General features: G+C 40.8%; 1 protein-coding gene across 1 annotated transcript; it reads right to left on the bottom strand.

The window, feature by feature from the left end:
* Positions 1-2,279: 2,279 nt before the first annotated feature.
* On the bottom strand, positions 2,280-14,196 carry LOC121956922 (SWI/SNF-related matrix-associated actin-dependent regulator of chromatin subfamily E member 1-like). The gene is made up of 11 exons (XM_042505358.1): positions 14,125-14,196; positions 13,480-13,537; positions 11,972-12,015; positions 11,267-11,365; positions 9,724-9,816; positions 8,901-9,032; positions 7,326-7,497; positions 6,841-7,013; positions 6,548-6,649; positions 5,550-5,820; positions 2,280-4,429 (listed from the first exon to the last, which is right to left on the bottom strand). Exons 2-11 carry the CDS (start codon positions 13,484-13,486, stop codon positions 4,068-4,070), a joined length of 1,455 nt encoding a protein of 484 aa, XP_042361292.1. The 5' UTR covers positions 13,487-13,537; positions 14,125-14,196; the 3' UTR covers positions 2,280-4,067.
* Between the last annotated feature and the right edge of the window lie 600 nt (positions 14,197-14,796).

Genomic DNA, 14,796 nt, shown 5'->3' with positions numbered 1-14,796 from the left:
TGTTTTTTCCATTACCAATTTTCTTTTTTATCTTCTCACTGTCACTACTGTCGCTGCCTGTTGTGTCACCATGGCACACAAAAGAACAAGCAGCAAGTCACATAATGACTTTACTGGTTTATTATTCACCCTTTTATTTTTATGTTTACTTTAACATTTGTTTAACATTGATATGTTACCATGGTTGTATGTGTTGAAATAAAGAGAGGAAGAAAAAAAGCAAATCACACACTGATCCTGGCCCCCCTCTAGTAGCTGTGGTCCTAAACAACTGCATAGAGTGTTAATGCCAGCTCTGTTTAAAACTTTCAATTTTTATTATCCTTCTTTCATTCTGGAATTGTTTTGTGTAGCCTACTCCCTCCCACATACATACATGCACACACACACACACACACACACACACACAAACACACTGTATTACTGTTACTGTTAAAGCCAGGTGGGCACGTCAGGAAACTGCCCATTGGCCCCAGACCCCCTGAAATGACCCTATCCTGATTGAACACACAGGAAACCACAAGGTCAGTTCAGACTTTTCTAGCATAAGAGTTTGGGCTGGTTTCATGGTCTGGGATTGAAAAGTGAAGCAGCCAGAAGCGACCTGAGGTAAATGGTGAATGGAGCTTTCCTGATTGTTGACCTCTCAAAGCATTTTTACACTTCAAGTCACATTCACCCGTTCAAACAGTGTACATGGTGGCACCAGCTACGTGGTTTTTGAAGTGCTCACACACTAATGAACGAGCCTTCAGAGGCAATTTTCGGTTCAGTATCTTGCCCAAGGATACTTTAAAAATTTGAATGGAGAAGCACGATCAAACCACTGCCGGAAAAAAAGTCAACTATTTAATTTTTTTAACTTGCAACTTGTTTGATTAATTTGCAAAACAGAACAAACTTTATAGCCTACATAAACCTATAGGCTACATGGTGTCTCTGATAACCACATTTATTTGAACAAGTGACACCGTTACCTGTTCTGGGGTAAAATTATTCAAGTAGTGAATATTGGAGGTTTTTTGTGTCTATACAAAAAATTTCAGCCCCGCTCTCTCCTAAAACATGGTTAAGCTCGGAATGATAAGCTTGTATTTAGCTGTCTTTAGCAAAAAATGTTTGAGCTTATATGAATTTATAAGAGAAGTCAAAGCAAAGTAACAGCTGCTGAAGCAATTTCAAAACATTACATAGTGGGGAAAATGATTAGTTCAGTTATGTAGGCCTATCTAGGCAACCCAGTAATAATTTGCAGACCAGCAGAACTCTGTCAGCACAACCTTTTGTCACAGCTCACTGGTGTCAATACATGTTAAGGAATGGGTGTTGCACGTGTGGGGGCCCCCTGGTGGCCAAGCAGAGGCTTTAGCTCCCTTGCTGCACCTCTCTGAACCCGACTCAAATGAAGCCGTCCACAAACAAACAAATACACACACACATTCGGAAGAGCAGTTATATTCCTATTTAGATACGGTGTTGAGACATTACTGTTTAAAACCATTTCGCAAAAAGACATTGATTATTACTCATGTAGACTCAAAGTGTCCAATATTACATGACACATGAAAATATCATATACTTGAATACAGCAAGATGAAATACAATGTCATTATGAGCTTTGAGCTTTAAAAATGTGTTGGATTATTGTAATGCCTCTATCTGGTTATTTTATATCCTAAAATTACTGAACACTTGGTCTCTGTATATAAAGTACACTACAGAACTCTAATTCTAACGTAACGTATGCAGCACTGTTTCTTTGTACTGACTATTTACTCCGTCTTGTATGTGTAGCTCATTAATTATAATTCCCAATAGAAAAAAAGTGATTCACACTGGGAATTGTTTTTGCACTTTTAGTATACATAAGATGCCAGAGTGCATAAAACAGCATCAAAATAGAGCTTGTCTATCAAAAAAAGTGGCAGTGGCAGATCTGCCACCCCTCGCGACAGAGGTCCTACCTAAGACCCTAATGTTCTAAAATCCTAAAAATGTCCTGAAGTCCTACAAACATGCATGGGGCTGCTGTGACTGGCCCCTGGCCTTGTTATTTGGAAAAGTGGCCCCCCACAGTCAACCAAAAACTACAGTGGTCAGTCAGTAAAATTCATGCCCATATCAAACATGTTTTTACAAAACTCCCTTTTAATTATAACTTTATTGATTTCTGGAAAAAAAAATGTTAGAAAAAAGAAAAAAGGGGGTAAGACAATCAGGAATTTTTAGGAGCCCAACTAGCTTTAAGTGGAGCAGAAAATCCAACAGGACAAGCGAGAGACTGAGAAATCATCTTTATTTGGATAGATAAATTCAGACAGTACAAAAGAAAGATGCAAAAACAGGAAGGTTACTAAAAACAGTCCAATTCAAGTAAGAAAACAGTCCTTTAAATGCAAAAGTGACTGAGGTTACTTTTGGATGAAGGTAGCGTGTGCATTTCTCTGCTTGTGGTGTTAACAGGAGTATGCAGTCTAAAGGGGAACATAGTCTTTAAAAAAAAGCCTCGCCATATCCAGAAGCTCGTACAAGTTAAATGCTCAGTGAGGAGGTGTCAGCTGTTTCTATAGAAATGTGATGAATACAGAGAAAAAAAATCCAGGCCAACTGTTTATACTCAATGCAAATCTCTTCATCATCCACAAGTTATTAAAAAGCACCTAGGAGATGTGGCCATCGCTTATGCAACTGCATGGGTTTTGACTTCAGTATTTGTTGAGATGCTTGCTTTATGGTTTTCATACAGCATGCAGAATGTGATTGCACCAATATATTAAAATGTGCCTTCCTCCAGAGTAACTTCAGACTGGGAAACAATCCCAATACTCCCTAGTCATAATCTGATTCAAGAGTACAGCTTTAATACCGAGGCTGAGTTTGATTATATTCATCTAAAAGTATCTACTAGAGCTCTAAAAACACAAAGAAGTAACAGTAGTAGTTCTGCAAATCACATCAACTGATAAACTACAAAATTCTGAGGTTTTAGATTGGGGGGTCGGGGGAATTCACGTTCTTGCATGCGAGGTTGCTCTTTATCACCGAAACGTACACTGAGCTTGACACAATCCAGACTGAACATGAATGATGGACAGTAACCCTCAGAGTCTGCAGCTGCAGTCCAACTAAAGAAAACTCTGAGGGCTGATTTGAAAGGTTTATATATACTGAGTCATGTAGACGCATGTGGAAATCAAACATTTCAGCCACATCCAACAGCACAAAGTCTACACAGTGGCAGTTACTGGAGGTTTACATCCGACTTATGGATGGAGATAAAAAACAGCCATCAGCAGCCTTTTGCCTACAAGCAGCTCCTGAAATCATGTTCTCCTGGTGTCAGAGACGAGGAGATGTTATGGAAAACACTGTAGCCCCTCAAACGGCAGAACAGGATGTAGAATTACAGCTTCAATAACATTTGAGCGAAAATGCCACACTCTGTCGCAGCTTCTGCTTTATGAGAATTTGCTTCCTTTCTTTGCCAAGTGAAAAGTATGGAAGGATTTCTGGCTGGATGCTAAACAACAGACAGAAGCAGACAGTAGGAACAGTGATGTCAGCTGTATGTTACGTCTAATCAGTCAGTGGGGTTACTGCTGACCACGTGGCAATTAACAGCCACCTAGTATGCTGTCTATGTGCCGTTATTTACACTTAAAACATCTATGATGTGACATAATTAAAAAAGAGGAATGGCTTGTTCACAACTGGAACAACCTCTGTTGCAAAAATGTTTGTTCTCTTTGGTGACATTAATTCACTCAATCATCAAACTGTGTGTGGAGAGTACATTTTAAGGAAACAGGGTCATGTTTATCCAGGTTCAAGAGGCTAAATGATGAAAATCTTTCATCCCTCTTGTATGAAATATCTGTTAACTGTTTATTGACCATACTATCAGACCCTTAACCACTCGGCACTGCTTATGCACAAGATTTGTTATGACAGAGCCACCACACAAATCTCACTTGTTCCACAGCTGCTGTTTCATCCAGGAGAAGAATAGAGGAGAGCTACAGCACAGGGAGCACCTCCAAACTTACCACTGTGTATCTTATAGACTACTACATATCATACTGTTGGCTGCTCTGAGTGGGGGGCAGTAGTGGTGGAGGGGCTGGTTCTTCTGAGGCAGGGGTCGACGGCGCTGCTGCAGCCACATTAGGGTTAGCGGTGCTGGAGTTGGCTTCCGGGGTCGGTGGGGGGTCAGGGGCTGCTGCTCCGGGGGTGGTGTCTGAAGGAGGAGGGGGCATACTGTTGTTGCTGCTGCTGCTGTCATCACTGGGAGCACTACTGCTGGGAGTGCTGCTCTCCCTGGGGGGCTCAGGGGGGGGGGTTCCTTTATCAGAGGCAGAGGAGGGGGGGTCAGAAGATGGAGGTGGAGCAGGCTGGGGGTCTGAGGAGGGCTCTGCAGGTGCTCCCTCATCTGGGGCGGGGAGAGAAGGGGGACAGAGACACACAAGCTTCAGATCAAATGTTTTAACACGCTTTGGCTCTCAGCTCAACAACTTTAAAGGTAGGTCAGATATATAGTTTCATTTGGGCTGGGATAAAACAATCCTGTTAGGGGATTGTTATGAAACTTATGTCAATAACAATGAGCTTTGCTGAACAAAAGCATACCGCCATGTGCTTGTATGCTTTTGTGTACCAGTCTAGTCGCATTTACAGTTTACATCCATGTCTGTAAAAACATGGATGCTGAACACACATCTTCCCCCAGCAGCACAGAAGAGCTCTACAATCAGCACAGTTTACAGATTAGTCACCAATGCAGCATCTGACCAAAAATCTACCCCTCTGTTCCTAAGATACAATGCTGAGTAATGGACAGAAAAAAGCTTCTGCAGAATATTATGTCACAGTTGACCTTTGACCTCTTGGATATGAAATGTCAGAACTTTGTCATTATTGGACATATGTGTAAAATTGGAGCATATGAATTATCAAGTTTTGGCCAAAAACATTTTTAATAGGTCACCGTAACCTTTGATCACCAGATTCTTATCAGTTCATTCTTGAGTCCAAGTGGATGTTTGAGGAAACTCTCTAAAGGGCATCTTCAGATATGCTGCGTTCATGATGGAACAGATGCAAGGTCACAGTGACCTTGACTTTTAAACACCAAATCCTAAGCAGCTCCTCATTGAGTCCAAGTCAATGTTTGTGCCAAATTTGAAGAATTTCCCTTGAGCTGTTCTTGAGATATTATGTTTACATGTGTGAGACAGGCAAGGTCACATGACTTTGACCTTTGACCCATGACCACAAAAGTCTTATCGATTCATTCTTGAGTCTAAGTGGATGGTTGTGCTAAATTTGAAGAAATCCCCAAACGGTGTTCTTGAGATAAGATATTCCTAAAAAATGCCGGACAGACAGACAGATGCGTGGACTGACAGAACAGCTGAAAACATAGTGGGTCTGGCCTCAGCTATGGCGGAGGCATAAAGAGGGAATTGACCCTGTCTCTTACATGGAAGTGGTTTGGATACCTGAAAAGCATCAGCGCAGAGACATAAAAACATTTTTAACACTGTAGGTACCTGTCTCCATTGGTGTAGGCTTGTCCTCCTCCTTGGGCCCTGAGCTGGGGTTAGCTGTGCTGCTAGCATTAGCACTGGTATGCCCTGCAGCTTTGTTTCCAGCAGCCTCTTGCAGTTGCTGCTGCTGTTGCTGTGCCTGTTGAGCAGCCTTCTCTGCCTGCTCGGCTGCCTCACGCTCCCTTTCCTCTGCCCTGCGCCTGGCCGCCTCTTCAGCAGCAGCCATCTCTGCTGCTAACTTCTCCATGTCCACCTCCACCTTCTGACTGCACAGCTGGAGAGACAGGGGACACTGGTCAAACAATAAACTATCCTCCATTTACAAATTCACCTCAAGCGGTCACAACATTAAATGCAAAGACACTCCTTTGAGTTATTAAAGTTGGGTTAAAACATGCTCCATTATGAATGCTCCTTTTGTCTTTTACAAATGAGAACAGGTGAAAAAAAAAGTGAAAATCAGTCGCTCCTCTCTCTGTTAAGCTCATTGTATGCATTCTGAACCATTTTTTACTGGTGGGGTAGGCAGCTATGCTAAAAAACACAGCGACACCGAGTGGTGGAGGGAGACGTTACAGGACTGTAAACAGTCAGCAGCCAGCCATTTTGTTTCTGGCGAATATGAATCAAGAGTGTTTTATTTGGCGTAAACGAGGCAATTAGGCCTCGTCAGTCTTTCGTGACAGAGAGGAATTTAAATTCAAAGGTGTAAAGTTGTATTTCTGTTTAATAAGGAAATTATGTGTGAGAATATTACTTTTTCTTAACATTCTGTGGGTACATTTGTACCATATACCCCAGTGACTTTCAGAAAGGTATGAAGGTTAGAAATATATACTGTCCAAGCTTAGTTTCAGGTTCATATTTAGTTTAGTTGAAGGGTTATTAAACAAAATGCATCTGTAGTTGAACATTATTCCTGAAGGATGTTTGCAATCTGGACTGAAACCTCATGACTGCCACACATTCAGCATTCTTTAGGTAAACAAGTGCTGCTGTACCCGCTTGAGTTCAGTGTTGAATGAGTCAGTGGTCTCAAGGAAACGTCGTTTCTTGTCTTGGTGACGATCCTCAATCTGCAAAAGTTCTGCCTCCAGCTTCCTCTGAAACACACAAGAGACATGTGAAACACGTATTTCTTTGAGGTGCATTAGTACCTGACATTTGCTCAACGTGTACAAGACGACAGTCTTCATCAATATAATGCTTTAGGGAGGGAAAAAGCTACTGAGGTCGTCTCGAATCACATATTCTCTGGGCCCCTGACGGCAGGTAATATGTCCATTGAACGTACCTGGTGCACCATGAGAGACTGGACCTGCCTCTTAAGGACCTGCATGCGTGCTGTGGTGACCACCGAGCGGACGTCAGGCACCACAATCTCACTGAGGATGTCACTGATGAGCCGGTGGTTTCTCTGGAAGCGAGCGGCTGCTGTGTGCTTCACTGAGAAACCATCATCGTAGTCTGGTTGGAAGAAAAAGAGGACACTTGTGGCCATCACAAGGGAAGAGGGCAGGTTTACCACTTAGATTCATGCATGCTTTAAAGACGTCCATCCTAAAGTTACCTTCAAACAATTCTATATGTTTACAGTCCAAAAAACTGAAGAAATCCTACTAAAGCCTGCTTTCAGTACTTTGAGGCCCCACACACAATTAATTATAATTGCACAGGCATTCACCTGTATTCTCATTTTTAAGCCACTGCTAAATATCTTTGATATCTTGAGTTATACACTTCATAAATGATTTTCAAACATCCTTATCTAAAACTTACCATCAGGGTCTTCAGCTGGCTGAATGCTCATGTAAGGCTCTCCTTTGTCCATACGACTCTGCCTCTGTCTGCTCTCCTCCTCCATTGCCGCCTCAGCCCGGTTCTTAGCGTTGACGTAGGCCAGGTAGGCTGGTGAGTTGTGGTAGGCCTTTAAGGAATCATTATATTCAATCTGAGATAGGGAAAGAAAGAAACAAGTAAGCTTTTGTTTTGTTTTAATGCAGATAATACATCTGAAACATTAAGTGTTGACATTTAGATGTTATTCAATATATTATTTAAAATATACACCATCTTGAAAGTTTAGAATATTGTAAAAAAGTTTATTTTTCTTCATCATTTAATTCAAAAAGGTTAACTTTCATACATTGTATATTCATTGCACATAAATTGAAAGCCTTTTTCTGTTTTAATTTTGTAATTATGGCCTATAGCTCATGAAAATCAGAAATTCAGTATCTCAAATTATTAGAATATTTCCTATGATGATTCAAAAACTGTTTTACAAAACAGAAATGTCCAACTTCTGAAAGGTATATTTATTTATACACTCAATGCTTGGTCGGGGCTTCTTTACTATGAATTCCTGCATCAATGCGGAACTCAATGCCAGCCTTTTCAGCAATGACCTTCTGTGACTTACCCTCCTTGTAAAGGCTGTCCATGATCGTCTTTTGTACAACTGCCAAGTCAGCAGTCTTCCCTACGATTGTGGTTGAGTATACTTAACTAGACAGAGATACGCAATATTTTGTAAATGGTAAATGGACTGTACCTATATAGCGCTTTTCTAGTCTTATTGACCACTCAAAGCTCACACACACATTCACACACTGTTGGCTGATGCTACCATACAAGGTGCCACCTACTACTCAGTAATCCTTCACATGCACTCACACCCCGATGGTGTGGCATCAGGAGCAATTTGGGGTTCAGTATCTTGCCCAAGGATGCCCAAGAAATATTCTAATATTTTGAAACATGTTTTTTCACATTTTTTTCTAGCTGTAGGCCATAATTATCCAAATTAAAACATAAAGATGCTTGAAACATTTATGTTTACATGTAATGAGTCTATAATATGTCCAATTTTTACTTTCTTGAATAACCAATAGAAAATATTGAATGTTATATTGAAATCAATTTTTTTGAGATGCAGGATAACCAAACATTTTAATGGAAAAACATGTATAACTTTTCATGACTTTTCTCACACATTTGCTCATGTCGGGGGTATGTGCAACACAGAAGTGGGCACAACCTTGCATTTCTGTGATGGTATTTCCTGTATGACGTGTGTGGTGCTGGAAATCACCTAATGCAAATTTTTACCACCTCCCGTACTACTTGCCACTGGAGATTACAGTTGTCATACATAATGTTTCTGTATATCACCATCAATTTATCATTCCAAAAGGATTGGGGTAATCCACAGTATCTGCAGATCTACCAACACAATCCACAATGACTTGCGGACAAAAGAACTGTGCAATCTGCACAGAAATAAACTGCAAAGTACACAGTGTGGTGCAGACCTGAACCTCAGCCATAATTAGGACACTTCCAGCGGCTTACCTTCTCAGCTTCGTATTCGTTCAGGTAGTCCTGTTTCTCCTCATCAGTCAGGTCTCTCCACATCCCTCCAATAATCTTGCCAATCTCCCACAGCTTTAGGTCCGGGTTGGACGCCTTCACCTGGTCCCATACCTTACATTTGCAAACAAACGCAAAATGCAAACACACATGCACCATCAGGAGCAAACCCCCCCCAAACACACACACACACACACACACACACACACACACACACACACACACACACACAAAATAAGATCCGGTCACAACAGGGAAACTGCAGTTTATGGTTAGTTAGGTTACTAGAAGACATTGAAGGAAATAAAGAAGGAAAAGTGAAAAGTAAAGAAGATATTAGCTCTACTGGATCTACCAGACACAAAAGTTAACTAACATAAAGGTAAACCACATTTGTGTTGCAAAAAGGCTGAATGAGATGGAATGAAATATACCTAAAGACAGAATTGCCAGTTTTATTTCACTGTGACTTTTTAGGGCAGTTTTGTCTTTATTTCATAATCAAGCTTAAATTTCAGCTCTAAAACTAGAGAAGCAGCAAAGCGACAAGCACAAAGGGGAAATGGAGGCAGGAATAGATCATGCTTGCAGGAGGAAACAAAGAGATGTCATTTCTCTTTTTCGATGACAAACACAGGAGGCTACAGTAGGCCAACAGGATAACAGAGTGGAGAGTCTCCACTGGGTGGCTGAGGTGGTGGTGAAGGCGTCATGGCTTGGCTGTTTCCCACCCTAAAACCCCTGCAACTTTTCAGGGGAGGGGAGGACAAGCAGTAAAAGCAGACACCGTGGATGGGTGTCTTACCTTCCTGCTTACCTTCCGGCTGTACCGCATGTAAGGCATCAGTGGCTTGTCTGGAGGTTTGGGAGGCTTTGGGACAGTGATGCCTGAGGAGTTCTGTGGAGGACAGAGAGAGAAAAGGGGGCAAAGAAGGGAAGGGAGGTGTGAAGGTGATGGAAGGGATGTAGATGAAGGGGAAACAAAAAAGGGACAAAAAATTAGAAAGGGAGAGAAGAGAAGAGCACACATAAATACTGTCATAAAACAATGGCTGACTATGGTCTGATTATGCTGAGGCTGTGTGAAGGCAAAATAAGAGATGTATATGTTAACATGACAATACATAACTCACTTAAATCAGGGCTCTACATAGCACGTGCATATGCACGGCAGTTAAAATTTTAGCATGCATGTGATTCTCAACATGCGACAGTGCACCTAATCGGGTACTGCCACCCACTCTCACACACTGCAGACGCTGCTGGGCCTGCAGTGACTGTATGTCCAACGTCCAACTTTAAACTAACTTCCTCACAGTGCAGCACTGCGGTTTCTCTGTGCTGGGCTGTCTGTGCTGTCAGTGTCCGCCTTTTGCCACCCAACGTTATCAGTTAGGAATGAATAAAGACAGAGAATATGTTTTTCACTGTGTTAGAGCCTTCGAAAACTGTGAATGCGGTTCCTGACGATGTTGGCAGTAGAACTGTTAGCTCACCTCCCAGCTGTCCATTTAACTGCTGAGGGCTGACTGAGGGATCATCATGTAACACTTAATTTTCATTATTAACATGTAGTTCATTTAGTATTTAATATTTTAACAGATAAAGATAGCAGTCCTTTTAATAACTTTCATGTGACTCGTGCATCGCCTGAGAACAGGCCAACTGTTCAGCCTGTGGTGCTGCTGCTAGCAACTTTCTCAGGAAAAAACACTCATCAAAATAACATCACACTCAACAAATACATTTCATTGGTTCCCGAGCAATACATCTGGACCCCAAACAGCTAGATGTTTATCATAACATTGGTTATGATTGATAACAAATTGCGTTTCTCGTCTAATTCATTGTATACTGCAACTCAACAGTATACTTCTTTCTTTCTGTGTAATTCTATTTCGCAGGAAAACACTGTAGCCCCCTACATTTACCTGACACACTGGAGGTTTTGTTGCAGATTCTGATATTGCTCACAAAAGATGTAAATAAATACAGAGAATTCAACTACTGATTTGGACATCGTATGCCGCATCAACAATTGAAGCTTTGAAGCACTGGGGTCAGCCTGAACTTGCACGTTGCAATCTAACAATACTTCAGGTATTACATAACACAAAACGTGTGGTGCCAAACGGCACTATTACTGGTTAACTGCATCATGACCTGAGCCTAACTGTGGCATACTGCACTATATGACTGTGGAAATGATGGTGACCATTTCAAACAGAAACTGTAGGAGATGTGAATGAGCCACTTCTTAAACTGAACCCACCCCCACACCACCATTTCTTCCTGCATCCATCCACCTCTCTGATTTTTTCTTCCAAATCCCTCTATTAATTCATTACCCTGCTGGAGCCTCCGGAGCTCCCTCCCAGCCGGAGATTGTTGTAGGCCAGATGGCTGTAAGGGTTGTAGCCCACAAACCCTGGGGTTGAAGGCATTTGCTGATGGAAGACAAATGAGACAAAACACGAATGAGAAATGGCTTACAAACAAGAGGAGGAAGAGGGATAAACATAAATAAGTGAAAAGGGGGAAACATGAAAATATATGTATACTGTTTTGCTTGTCTGTTTTCCATGATGTCATCATGCAAGGCCAAAAAAGCAACTAGCCGCCAGGCTGGCTTTCGACATGAGTCCACAATATGTGAATGTTGCATGTGAATCAGGAGCTTGTAGCAACAAGCTCAGATCACCCCCCCCGACCCCAACCCTCCCAGTAAAGCACAAGTTGCATTTAATTAGCCATGTTCTTACATCAGATTTTAATCATTTAAAGCACATAAGGCACATTGACTATTAAATAAGTGGTGGCATGACAGGAAAAGGCAGGACTGAGAGCGATGATGGAGAGCTGAACAACCTGTGTGTGTCCAGACAGAGAGAGAAAGAAATTAAATGAAAGCAATATAAGACATGAGGAAGGAGAGGGAGCAAGACAGTAAGAAAGGAAGAGAAAGAGAACCAAAGAAATGTGTGCAGAGCTAACATGGCCTTTGGCTGCTAAACTGTAAATGCTGAGACTGGAACTGAAAGTTTGGCACTTACTGTAGTGGGAGCAGGGGGGGGAGGAGGGGCGTAGGAGGGCCGTTCTGTGCAAAAAAAGAAAGAAATATTTGTTTAAATAATATTAATTGTTTCCTTAAAATACTGCTGTAAGTGATCCCTAGAGATTAAAACTAAAATACATGTAAACATGTAAGTCCAACTGAAATCATACTGAGTCAAATTTCTCACAGTTGGTCTAACACACCTGATGTAGCCCAGGTTCCATTTACTCTTTGTCTCAGTCAGACCTGAATTGGCCTAGTTGGACCCACAAGTCGTACATGCATTAATTTGTAGAAGATTGATGACGGTAATAAGTTTAATCTTGCGGTAGGCATCACATAACCGTGGTAATGTAAAGGTACACTGCACATGAACCAAATGCTCGTGTGATCTGCATGACAGCTGACTGAGCCACAAGCAGAGGTACACTATACTTTTTGACTATATGCAAATTGGACATCTTCAAATCACATGACACATTAACATGATGTTAGAAAAACTCAAATTATTATGTCAGACCGATTGAAACTGGACTGTTAAAATACATGTAAACATAGCTAAGTCAAATTTGTTGAACCCACAAATAGATAATGCAGGTGGAGGTTGATTTACGCTTTCATGTGTATCCCTCAACTGGACCTGAAGTGGCCTAGGCATTCTGAGCATGCCCAATAGTCCCTGGGCTGGGCTTTGACCCGGAAATAAAACAGCATAAATTTGTAGAAGAAAGCCAGGAAAAACAAAAGAAAAAAAGGAAGAAGCTACCAATTGAAGCATAGAGTACTTACAAAATGTACAGTGCCGAAATGTTATCCATGTTTTCACAATCTGACATGTAACCAGTTAGCCACTTGCTAACTTGTTTGATATGTGATGTAATAGGTCAACTGGAAGAAGGTGTAATAGCAATTAGCTAAAAGGGGACATTTCATCAGCTAACATGAATGGATTCTCCCTCAGTGCTTAAATACTGGGACAAGGAGAGCAGTCCTTTGCACGCAATTATACTGACAAATTATGTTAAAAGGTCCTAAAACAAGACCCCTGCTGCTGGTTATTCTAAAAATGTTAGAGAAGCTGCTTTGCATTAGTACTTCATTGTGTATCTATACTGAGGTAATGAGTACTGACATATTTCTTATAATTCTACGTATCAACATCAGTACTACCGTTGATGGGGTTTTTTCAGATATTCTAATGATATGCTTACCAAATGAACCAAACTCTTAATTATATTTATTTTAAAAATTAATTGCATTTTAATGCAGTTTGAACTGGGAGAGAGAGTGGTCCCATTTTGATTAAATCACTGAAGCCATCTTCTCTCTTCGATTGTAATTCTTATTTGTCGTATCAGGCTCATACTACAGGCCCAAAACTACAAGGAAGACTATGATAGAAGGCGATTTTATTGATTCACTGATAGTTGCTTACAAATCCATCACATATTCAACCCTAAAAAATAACCTCCGTTTGAATAATAGATGACATGTATGCTTACTTACTTGACATGGTGGCTGGAGACTGGGTTAAACAGGGCAGCTTATTTCCATATTGGTCAACCTGGATATAAAAAACATAATGCAAAAAAATATCAGTCAAACAAATGATATGAATTTTAGCCAGTCCGCTATTCCAATTAGTCGTTTAGTCGACAAAGTCACAAAAAGACACCGTCAAATGACTTAAAACGACCGACAATTTCATTACTATGAACGATAACAATGGCCGACGGGACTTAGCACGCCAACGTTAGTTACTGTGTTTGGCCCTCTAGAAAACCTGCTAACACAAAGACATAATCTACCACATTATAGTATTGTAGAGCATTGTAAATTTGATTTATTTGGAAGCTGTTTGGTCACAGAAAACATAAAACAAACAAAACCCAAGTTCATGCAGACAGTCAGACACTTCAGAAGTATGCTTGCTCACGTTTGAATAAACCTTGCCGTTGAAGCTAGGCTAAGCTAGCGAACAATACGGGCTCCCGCTACCGCTAAAGTTACGAGGCTGATTAGCTACCCTTAGAAACGAAGTTAGCGAACAACAAAACATTAATTTAAGTTCGGTTCAGACAGACGTTGCATAATATTAAAATGAAGCATTTTCAGTAATTATAATGAAAAGAGCGACCAAAGAACACTCACACAAACGTCCTTTGTTCCCTCTGAAGGACCGCTAGTTTTTCCGCCTTTCACATGTAAACCGGAAGTGTTCGTTTGTTCTGACGGAGGAAAGGACGTTTTCAGAATAAAAGCGTAGCTACCTCACAGCTTCTAACTACTGCTGCAGAGTTGTTATCAATAGCCTAAAGGTTTTCTAATTTGCTTGAACACATTTGTCCGTTCAGAAGTTATATTTTAAAAATTGTTTACAGAGTCGCTGACCAAAAAGACAGATTTTGTTGAAAATGCTCCAACACTTACTAAACGGGTATATGCAACAAAAGCAAAACTTCCAATGAATCAACATATTTTGTGGCAGATTAAAGATAAAGAGGGAAGATTTATTCTGGTTAAGGGTAAATTGGACCACAAAGAAGTGACCTTATTCAATATATACACCCCTCCTGGGAGCAACAAGGCTTTTTTCAAGAAAATCTTTGACCTGATCACTTGTGAAACCCTGGGTGTTCTCATATGTGCAGGGGACTTAAATATGATACTTAATCCCAAATTGGACACAACTAACCAAAAAAGGAAAAAAACTAATTTAGAAACGTGGGTTAAAAAAAGATTACAGGAATTAGGTCTAGTAGATGTATGGCGAGATTTTCATAAACAAGATAAACAATACACCTTCTATTCTGCACGCCACAA

This window comes from Plectropomus leopardus, chromosome 17, assembly GCF_008729295.1.
Source record: "Plectropomus leopardus isolate mb chromosome 17, YSFRI_Pleo_2.0, whole genome shotgun sequence".
In the NCBI taxonomy this organism is placed as follows: domain Eukaryota; kingdom Metazoa; phylum Chordata; class Actinopteri; order Perciformes; family Serranidae; genus Plectropomus; species Plectropomus leopardus.
The sequence above is the reverse complement of the archived record's forward strand: the minus strand, read 5'-3'. Positions and strand labels throughout refer to the sequence as shown.